We start from the raw sequence: 10,720 nt of genomic DNA on the forward strand, positions 1-10,720 counted from the left end.
GGAAAGGAAACAACTATGACTAACTTTCATTTCTTCCATTAATGCAACATGAAATCAGATTAGAGCAATTCAACAAGTCTTGTTGAAATAACTCCATCCAGTACACCATGACCTTGTGTCAAATCAGAGAATGCTAATACAATTTATCTTGGATTGGCCCTGAAGTCTCACAAATAGGTCAAAGATGTCCTACAGGCTTTCAGTTATGGAATGAATAAGTCATAAGGATAAAAGGTATAGCACAGAGAATATAGTCAAAGGTATGATAATAGAATTGTATGGTCACTGACGGTGCTACACTTATGAGCTAAGTATATGTGTAGACTTGCTAAATCACGATGGTGCACATCTGAAACTACTGTAACATTGTGTATCAACTGTACATCAATAATATTTTAAGACATCATTTAAAAAAAGACACTTGCTTAAGTTATACCTAGAACATCAATTGTCCTTCCTCGATCTCCTTCCCAGATGCCTTTGTATTCCTTTGACTCTAGACTCCCTCTCTCCTTTCTCTCTCCCCCTTATCTTCTCTCCCCATTACATATGCCCATACACAATGTATTTAAATTCAATTATCAGTCTAAAATAAGGCCACCCAAAAGGGACAGTGTCTAGAGAACAAGTGGTAGAACACAAAGTAAGTCAGTCAAAGAACCATGTCATTCATTGGCTACATTACGAAAACTATTCTTGTTCCAGATAAATCACGTGTGCTAGGTCTGGACAGGTATGGCTCCAAAATCTCACAGAGAGTTTATTTCTCTTGGTGATTTTAAGACGGAGAGCAGGAGAAGGGAACAAACCCAGCCTAAATCCAACGTACAAAGTAACATTTCTAAGTATTTCAAAGGTTTTATATACCATTGTCCATCTCTACAGACACCAGTTGGCTAAAGTAAGTATGTCAAAGAACTGATTATTAACTTTCCTCAATGCACCTTCAAAATCCACAGGTAGAAGGATTTGACATTGTGCAGAGCCAAATTGTGTTAACCTCACCTGAACTTTACTTTCAGTTTGTAGCAACTCATATAACTGATCAGTACTTGGAGTTATGCTAGCCCAGTTTAGAGGAATCCAAGGGTGTCGAATAAATTTTGGTTCAAAACTCTCCAGAGAGGCTCCTGGGTGGCTCAGTCAGTTAAGCATCCCACCCTCGGTTTCGGCTCAGGTTATGATCTCTCACATTTCATGAATTCATGCCCCGCTTTGGGGTCCATGTCCACAGTGCGGAGCTTGTGTGGGATTCTCTCTCCCTCTCTCTCTCTCTCTCTGCCCCTCCCCTGTGCTCTTCCAATCTCTCTCTCTCTCTCTCTCTCTCTCTCTCTCTCTCTCACTCACTCTCACTCTCTCTCTCTCAAAATAAATAAACTTTAAAAAATATCTCGAGAAATTCTTTTAGTAGATCTGATCTTCCATACCATGTGGAAAAAAAAAATTGGTTTCATTAGGATCCTTGGGAAAAAGCTGACCTGGGGTAGATCTACGTTAAAGTGAATCCCATGCCCTGACCTAAAATAAACTACACTTTAGGAAGCCACTGGATCTTCATCAATTCTGGAGGAGGAGCAAGGAGTCAGGGGTTTGCCTCATTTGGGAAACTTGTCAAACGTGTTTTAGATGAAACATACCTCTGGGAAAGCACAGCAGTTACTAAAATTGTGCTTTATCACAGACCTGAATATTTACACTCAGTAAACCCAAATATGAAATCTATTTTTAATCCGAAGATAAATTAATCTGTATTTTGTTCCATATAAACAACTCTATTATCTTTTACAACTATGTAATTCACTTGATAAATATTAAATCCATGAGGGAAGGCTCCACTGTGCAAGTTTTGATTTTAAAGATTGTTCAAAAGTAACCTTTAACAAGTTAAGAACACAGCTAAAGTAAAGCTCAAATCTGTGGTATCAAATCTATGCTGATTATAAATGGTAATTCAGACAACCTGATTTATGAAATCCCAAATGTCTCTAATTAAATACTATAGTCCTACTTCATTTTACTTAAAATAATATTAATGAATGCTATACCACAGAAAAGATATTATTGCAATAAATATTTCCCAAAACCTAAGGAAAATTTTACTCTCAAATGGAATACAGTTTAAATAGCAAATATCAGAACCAAAAAAAGGAGAAACATATAATTATACATGAAGCTTCATTTGCCCACCTTTCTTCTTGACTGGCATTCTTGGGTCTGTCCACTGCCACAGGATTCAAGATCTTTTCAGGTCTCAACTTGATCCAGCTGGACTGAGGCCAAGAGCCAGGTAACTGTTGCAAAAACACTTCACTGTTCAATTTTGAAATCCAGGCTGTCTTCTCTTTCAGATAGAGGAAAAAAATGACATATTTTTCCCCACAATTAAACTTTTGACACTGCCCACAGAGTTCAGAGAAGAATAACCTTCAGTTTTTCGATTTTTATAAAATATTTATTCTGTTTTTAAAAAAGCTGAGAAAATTATAGTAAGCATAGAAAATGTTATTAAAACTCTTCTTCAGTCATCAACATTTTTGGAATTCAATGACTAACTCGATTAAGGCACAAACCAAATTTACACAGCTGTCTCATTACTCAATATATGATCAATTTCAAAGATGAACTGGTTGATGGTAAAGATCCTCAATTCCTTAGAAAAAATGTAATCTCCTCCCCAACAAAAAATACTTTTCAAACCCTGTTTGGCTCTGGTCTCTCAAAAGGTGGGTGAGTTTGAACAGTTTTCTAGGGCAGTACACAAACTGAAAGGCCCCCTTTTTATTTACTGGACCAGAAGTTCCAGATCTCACCCCCTCAGTAAGACAGGATCCAGCTTGCTGTCACTTTCATTTTTTTCCTTCTGTGCTCTCCAAGCCCCTCGGGCTTAATCCTTAATGTCCCTCTGATTCTGATCCTCCCATGTATTAACCGAGAGGATTGAAAAGAAGGAAAGCAATCCCTTGGCATGGAGACATTAAAGTGACAGTGCTACTCAATGGGCACTTGATGCAGGATGAGTTGGCGAAGCAGATTTCTTCACACTGGAGTCATTCACATCATGCCATCTCTTCGCATCCAAGCAGCTCCCTATCCGGCGAGGAAAAACACTGAGACTGTTCGAGACAAGTCAAACCTTCCCCCAAAGGTGTTTTCTGAGACGATGTAGTAGTATTAGGGATGTAGCACAAGCTGTGCAAACGGTTCGCGATTTCCTAAATGAGAGTTCTGCTGCTTGGCTTCCACATCCACCCCTTCTATCTTCCTCCAAACTACCCACCTTCTTTTTGCAGAAAAGACAAGAAATCTCTCTGCCACCGCTGGCCACCCCGGCCCACACCCCGTTCTTATATAGAAGTGCACAGAAATGTCCTGCACCCTCCACGCGATGAAGTGTTTCCTCAGGCAGGAGAAACAGCAGCACTAGAATTATATAACTCTCGAATTTGGCTTCTCTAAGACATGGAGACTGGAGGGTCGGGGGTTGGTCGTCTGGGAGATACTGCTGGGCACTGAACGTGCACAAAAGGGCGCCAGGCCTCCTAGAAGCGCTCCCCCCCTCCCGAAACACCGGCTGGCAAAGGGGTCTTATTGGGGAGTCGGGGGGAGGTTCTCTCGTCCCTTCCAAGCGAGGTGAAAGCATGGAATATGAGGGAACTAAAGATTGGGAGAAGAGACACACCGCTGAGGGGGAGGAGGGAGGGAGGAGGCTGGTCGGGGCCGCTCTGGCGGCCGGTTGGGGGCTCTGGGGAGGAGCTGCCCGGTAAGCCCCAACACACGGACCAGGCCAGAGGAAAGAACTCCCTCAGGGAGAGAACGAGGCGGACAGCTCCGCCCCCGCTAACAGAGGTGCCCAGAAGAGGGGAAAGCGCACAACATCCCGGCGCTCGGACAGCCCCGCACATCCCCTCAGCTTGAGGGATGAAGGAGCTAAGCTAACGCACAGCAGGGTAAGGGAAAGCAGGGCTAGCAAGAAGGCGGGCCCACAGGCGTCTGGACCTCCTCGAAGCCAATGAGCGGCCCTCATTTCTAGAGGCCGTGCCCAATCACAGCCAGGATGGAGGGCGCGGCTTTTGACTGGGTCGGGAAGGGCCAACGCTGCAGGGCTAGAGGCGTGAGCCCGCACCACTTCCCGGAGGCTCCGGGCGTTCTGGGTCCCCGCCCACCGCTGGTCATGTGAGCCGCCAAGATGGCGGCGCTCGGGCGTGAGGCTGGGGTGCAAGTGAAGGATGCAGGTGTTTTGCCTCTCAGAGCTGGGGAAGCGTCCAAGGTAGGCGGAATCCCGGGGCGGTAGGAGTCATGATTTTTGCAGCCTCTGTATGTTATCGGACTCTTCTGAAATGATGGGGTTTGAAAATCTAAAGAGAACAGTTCCCAAGTCCATGCAGGGCGCAATCGATGAAGCCCCCAGTTGCTACAGAAAGAGACAGAGACCAAGTAGGAGACCTAAAGTCTTTCCGCTGGCGTTTTCTTCAACTTGCAATACATACCTGTAACCCTCCCTCCTACCACACCTCTTTCACATATTCGGTAAATGTAGTTAACTCCGGGAAATCTTCCCACACTTCCCTTGGCCAGGTTACGTTTGGCTTTTCTTATGTTTTTTGTTGTTGTTGTTTCGTTCCGTTTAGTTTCGTTTGTATGGCACACTAATTTCTATCTTTAAAATACCTTCCTTTTTGTCCTGACCTCGGACGGTTTGTGGGTTCTAGAAGATACATCTACCTCTTAATTATCCTGGGGTCTGTCAAATATCAGGTGTCGTGTAAATAATGAGTGAATATTAAAGTTCTGAAAGTCAGGCAAAATAATATACATAAAAGCACTACAAAACTGTAAAACACTTTGCAGACTATAAACTGGTATAATCATGGTGACCTTGGACTAGTCTATTTTTAGATCTAATATTGGGTATAGCATTACTTGTTAAAAGTCTCTCAGAAAATTATTTCTAATTCCCAGCCTATTTCTCTGCTTTAATGAACGGTGCCTTCCAAAAGCTAAGCGTTCAATAAATATTTATGTTCAATAAACATCTGCCCTGTTATTACAGGATTTTAGAATCATTATACTATATGTTCCCTATATACTGATAGTATAGGCAGGGTAGAAGGTTGGTACAAGGCATTGCCTGAAAGTTTTCTTTGTGGGATGTAAGGGGCTTCAATGTAATCAATGAATTGAATGACAGCAAAACAAATACTTATCCAATATTTCTGGGAAAATACCACATTACTGATACCTGCCTTCATAGTATATTAGATGGCTTAGATCTAGAATCTCCCTTAGATGTTACTATCTCTTCCACTTTCCATTTAGATATCTGAAAGAGCTAAAAGATTAAATCTAGTCCCTGAGAAACAGTACTTTATAATTTTTTCTCTGTCCTCCCAGATGTTGTAAAGAAAAAGGGAGTACTGGCTTGTGTCCAATTCTGCAATGATGCAGGGAACGAAACTTGTCTGTTATAACTATAATATATGAAAGTTCAAAGGAGCCCATACTTTGAGGACGTTGATGCCATGGATGAACTGACCATTTAGGATTGGTACATATCACTTATTCAGCAAATGAGTATTACCGTGATGTTCAACAATTAAAGCAATGTGTCCACTGACAACCAGTGGCAGAATCACTTGGTACTATTAAAATACAGTAAATTAAAATAAATTTCTGTGGGACACCTGGGTGCTCAGTTGTAAGTGTCTGGTTAAGCATACAACTCTTGATCTCTGCTCAGGTCTTAATCCAGGGCTGCTTGAGTTCAAGCCCCACATTGGGCTCCACACTGGGCATGAAGTCTACTTTAAAAAAAAAATTAAAGATAAAATAAAATAAAATGCAGATTTCTAGACTTCACCCTGTTCATACTGAATCCAGATATCTCTGGAGGGAGGTTAAGACACTGCATTTAAAATGAGCCCCCATATGATTCCTGTGCACACTAAAGGTTGAGAATCACTGATTTATTATCTTCTGCTTCATTATGTTTAATCTACTCTAATTCTCTTGCCCAGGGCTCCTGAAATTTGAGATCTAGTCTATGCCCTTGACTATAAATGTTAAGACAGAGGTTGATATAAATTGTGAAGTACCGTGATTTTTGTAATCTATTCATCAGCTAATCTGGAATGCCATAATGCCAGTGTGGCAAAAGATTTAACAAATGTTATTAAGATTTTTCAAAGATCTGAAAGTCTTACCCACGGCAAGACATTCAATAAGGATCCTTCTTGATCCAATTTTGTTTTGTTTTGTTTATCACATTTATTCCTTTCTGTAAACATGCTACTGGCCAAACCCTTATAGTCGCTTGACATTGGCAACTGTCTGTTCATATTTCACACTTGCAACATAGGAGTCTTCCAACACTGAAGCTCAGTACCATGGGTCCCAGCTCCCTGGCAAATACCACATATAGTTTCCAGCAAAGGCTGTGCTTCTGCCCCAGGTGAGGGGGCTGGATATATAATTTCTATAATCCACAGTATCCATGATCCACTACCTTCTTCCTAGCCTGGAACAGTGTCCCCCTTTCTGATGCCTCTCTCACTACTCTCCAGGACAGCCCCTGCTGTCTTCCCTCCCCAGGAAACTAACATAATCTCTAAAAAGAGCTCAGGCTCTTTGTTTCCTTCTAGCTTTGAAAAAGCTAGAAAAAGAACTACAAATGACCTGGCTACCTTTAGAGAAAACTGTAAGGAAAACAAAACCTCATTATCTCTGCCAATTATCCTTTTACACTAGGTCTTAAGGCAAATCAACCTTTCTGAACTTCATTTTTCTCATCTATAAAAGTAGAGGTGATCATTATCCTGCCAGTTTCTCAAAATACCATTGTCTATTAAATGGTAATAGTGATTGAATCATTGACAATATATGTGAAAGCAGATGACATTTTACTAGGGTCTAAATATTTTTTAGTTGGAATCTAAAATTTATAAAATATACTATTAATATCATTAGCTATAATGGTTCTGAAATTTTGTGTTTTCCAGGACATCAGAATGGCAACATACACACATGGTCAGCCCAGTCTTTCTGTAGGAGGTGAAAAATTAAGAAGACCCATGGTCATCGAAATCATAGAAAAAAAAATTGAGTATCTTAAAAAAGAAAAGTAAGAGACACATCCAGACGGAAAGTCAATAACTTTATTTGCAGATCTTCTGTACTGCCATTGTTTCTAAGTATCTAAGATCCTATTAACTTTATTGAGTTGGTTATTTAAAAGCTCATCAAAAAAAAACTGAAGGAAAACATGGACAGATGAAAATAGTGGTTTGTTGTAATATTGAGACTGTGGATAATTTCTTTTGATTCTTAGAAAATATCCAGGGGTACAAAGGTAGCTCAGTTGGTTAAGCATTTCACTTTTGATCTCAGCTCAGGTTATGGTCTCTTTGTGAGATGAGTTGGACTCTGCACTGTCTGCTTGGGATTCTCTCTCTCCCTCTCTCTGCCCTTCCTCCACTGGTGTTCTTTCTCTCTCTTTCTCCAAATATATAAGAGCAAGACTTAGCCGAGGAGGGGCAGAGAGAGAGAGAGAATCCAAAGCAGTCTTTATGCTTTCAGCATAGAGCTGACGTGGGACTCAAACCCACTACCCGTGACATCATGACCGGAGCCAAAACCAAGAGTTAGATGCTTAACCGACTGAGCCACCCAGGTGCCCTCAAAATAAATAAATAAACTTGAAAGAGAGGAAGGAAGAAAGGAAGCAAGGAAGGAGGGAGGGAGGAAATGTCCAGGATTATTGTTGAAATGTATTTGTATTATAAACATTTTTAAATTAAAAGCAATTAGGAGAACACCATTTTGGGAGCTATTTATATTTAATTGATGTTCAATTGTAATTAAATTCAGTTTAGAATTAAATGGCTCAGCGCAGTGCTGAATTCAGCCAAAAAAGGAATACAGATTCCATGATGTACATATTGTCTCACATTACCACTTAGAATAAGTAAAACTAGATCTATCAAATCTCTTTGCGTGAAGTCTTGGAAATTCTAGACAAAATATCTGAAATATATCTGGACTACTTAAGAAATAGTTATTTGCTAGAAGGACTAATCAAATGTAAACAATTTTGTTCATATGACTTGAGCAAATCTTTTACTAGCAAAAGTAATATTCTTAGAGCACTCATAAAATTTGGCTGTATTGGAACATATTCATTTTTATTTGTGACCAAAATTTATCTGTAAGAAAATTCCATTTTAGAGCCATTCTAATTGATCTAAGAGAGAGAATTCTATCCTCATTAGAATGCAAGTTCCAGAAGCGCCTGGGTGTCTCAGTCAGTTAAGCCTCCGACTTCAGCTCAGGTCATGATCTCATGTTCGTGGCTTCAAGCCCTGCGTCGGGCTCTGTGCTGACAGCTCAGAGTCTGGAGCCTGTCTTCAGATTCTGTGTCTCCCTCCATCTCTCTGCCCCTCCCCGCTCATGCTCTGTCTCTCTCTGTCTCAAAAGTAAATAAAACATTAAAAAAAAAAATTAGAATGCAAGTTCCATGAGAAGTGGGATTTTTTTTTTAATTTTCCTTATCAGTACCTCATCCTCAACACATAGAAAATGTCTTTTGCATAAATGTTGAAGAAATATTTGGTGTTGAGTAAATATGTAAGTTACTACCCAGGAAAGGATATATCCATTAAGAGAATACTGTATTATGTTGAATGTAATTTTTCTCTATGTTTTTCCTATTAGGACTTTAAATGTATATGGCACAGTGTTCTTTGGGACAGCAGCTAGTTTCTCTGGAATGTTGGCAAACTTCATTTTCAGACACTGCTTCAAGGTTAAACATGATGCTTTGAAGACCTATGCATCCGTGACTACACTTCCGTTTTTGTCTACTATAGTCGCTTATAAGTTCCTTGTAACAGATGCTTTGTATTTGGGTAAATTTAAATTCATAATGTATAATGTGTTTATGTCTAAGTAAAATTACACATTAACACAAACTGTTGCTACTGTTGCTAATGATCACTTACACTTGTATACTCCTTTACAACTTACAAAGTGCTGTTACCTATACTGTCCTATTTCCTCATCACAACAATCCTCATGATCAAGCAATAGCAAATAGTATTGTGTCCTTTTCATAGAAACACAACCAAACCTATGTTCAAGTATATTAGAAAGCAACATAATATACAGGAGGGAAAAGCAGGCTTTGGCATTCTACACTCATGATTTCAGAATCTGCTCCCCACCACCTAAATTTTGTGACATTGGACAAGTCATTTACTATCTGGGGCTCAATTATCTTATCTATAAATTAGGACTACTAGTATTTACCTCACAGGACTGTTGTGATAATTAAAATACTATATCTTAAATGCCTAACGAGCTATCTGGCTTATCGTGGGCTTCTAATGTTATTTCCTGCCTCCTCCCCTTACCTTAAGTTTCACAACTAGTAATTGATAGAACCTCTGATTTCCTCAGGGTAGATTAGGTTTCTAGACACATTCTCTTTTCATTTTACTTTCAAAGCATTGTGCACACGTAAAGTATTATTTAAGTATTTGTTTAGTTCTTTTGTTCTCCTGGACTCACCTAAAGGTTAGAGATTGTGTCTCTTTTATGTAGCATTGTATCACTAAGTCGTGTCTGACACATAGTAAAAACACATTAACCTAGAATCCAGATGTCTGAGTCTGCTAGTTTAATAGTTTTCATTATGAAATTGCTTCTGCAACAATCACATTTATAAGAGACAACTCCACTTATGTTAAGTGTAATAAAGGCATTTTTTTAAACATGATGCATTTAGTCTATCCTGTGCCTTACACTGAATTTCTAATATTCTTTCTGTTGTTTCATTATGATTGAGGACAGTACAGATAACTACTCTGAGAGGATACAAGATTGTCTTATTAGTTCTTATCCTCAATTATGAAAGGAGACTAAATTTACCTTTTTTTTTCCAGGCAATATAAGCCAGGAAAATTGTGTTCTGAGAAGTTCACTGATTGGCATAGTATGTGGTGTTTTATATCCCACTGCTTTGGCTTTTTCTAAAACTGGACGCCTGGCAGTCAAGTAAGTCATCTGTTTGTTCCTTTCCTTCCTTCCCTCCTTTCGTTTTTGTTTATTTTCTTAATGTTAAACTTTTTCTTTAGCTGCCAATGACACATTTTAATCAAAATGTACTTTGGTACTTCAAATAGCTAGCTTTTAACCTTTTTGCTACCTACATAAAATACCTTGGAATAGAAATTATCTGCTTAGAATCAATGAACTTTTCATAGAAAATACATCCAGAAGAAGTGCTTAATTATTTTTTTCTTTTTAGGTATCATACTGTTCCGTTGCCACCAAAAGGAAGGGTTTTACTTTACTGGCTCCTGCTTTGTCAGACAGAAGTAAAAGCAATGATGATTCCTCTAGTGTTTCAGACCGTCTTTGGAATATTTAATGGTCTACGGCATTATGCAATATTTGAAAGTACACGTGAGAAGACTGTACGTGATGATTAATCAAAGAGTGAGTGGATAGTAAACCAGCAGAATGGGTTGTTTTGTTTTGTTTTGTTTTTTTATGATGAGGACTCAGGAGTTAAAAGTAACTCCAGACAGTTTATTTCTATGCCTCCTGCTTGGTCTATAGCAAGTACTCAATAAATATTCAGTAATTCACTATTTCAATGTAGGTTTCATCTTTCTTTCCTCATTGTGAATGGGAACAGGTTGGAGATAACAAGATCTGCTCTATA

At 39.4% G+C, this 10,720-nt stretch overlaps 2 protein-coding genes across 3 annotated transcripts in view; one reads left to right on the top strand and one right to left on the bottom strand.

Annotated features, from left to right (window-relative positions):
• The window catches only part of DLG2 (discs large MAGUK scaffold protein 2), a 1,964,578-nt gene extending 1,962,255 nt beyond the window's left edge, over positions 1-2,323 (bottom strand). Inside the window, exon 1 of the mRNA XM_029956387.1 lies at positions 2,188-2,323. Within this exon, the coding sequence (XP_029812247.1) occupies positions 2,188-2,206 (19 nt within the window). The 5' untranslated portion in view covers positions 2,207-2,323. The remainder of the gene's footprint in view (positions 1-2,187) is intronic.
• Positions 2,324-4,153: 1,830 nt separating this feature from the next.
• On the top strand, positions 4,154-10,652 carry TMEM126B (transmembrane protein 126B). Of its 2 annotated transcripts, XM_029957027.1 has the most exons (6): positions 4,202-4,267; positions 5,392-5,545; positions 6,996-7,117; positions 8,707-8,900; positions 9,936-10,047; positions 10,301-10,652. In XM_029957027.1, exons 3-6 carry the CDS (start codon positions 7,005-7,007, stop codon positions 10,482-10,484), a joined length of 603 nt encoding a protein of 200 aa, XP_029812887.1. In that variant the 5' UTR covers positions 4,202-4,267; positions 5,392-5,545; positions 6,996-7,004; the 3' UTR covers positions 10,485-10,652. The 2 variants fall into 2 exon arrangements, with proteins under 2 accessions (XP_029812885.1, XP_029812887.1); XM_029957025.1 differs by lacking the exon at positions 5,392-5,545 and having other exon boundaries at positions 4,154-4,267.
• Positions 10,653-10,720: the final 68 nt, after the last annotated feature.

The sequence above is a fragment of the Suricata suricatta genome, chromosome 11 (assembly GCF_006229205.1).
Source record: "Suricata suricatta isolate VVHF042 chromosome 11, meerkat_22Aug2017_6uvM2_HiC, whole genome shotgun sequence".
Lineage (NCBI taxonomy): Eukaryota > Metazoa > Chordata > Mammalia > Carnivora > Herpestidae > Suricata > Suricata suricatta.

Excerpts from the sequence above, each read along its gene's own strand:
- TMEM126B (XM_029957025.1), top strand. The coding sequence starts at position 4,187 with ATGGCGGCGCTCGGGCGTGAGGCTGGGGTGCAAGTGAAGGATGCAGGT. Across the intron at positions 7,118-8,706 it reads GAGTATCTTAAAAAAGAAAA|GACTTTAAATGTATATGGCA; the intron begins GTAAGAGACACA and ends TTTTCCTATTAG. Across the intron at positions 8,901-9,935 it reads AACAGATGCTTTGTATTTGG|GCAATATAAGCCAGGAAAAT; the intron begins GTAAATTTAAAT and ends TTTTTTTTCCAG.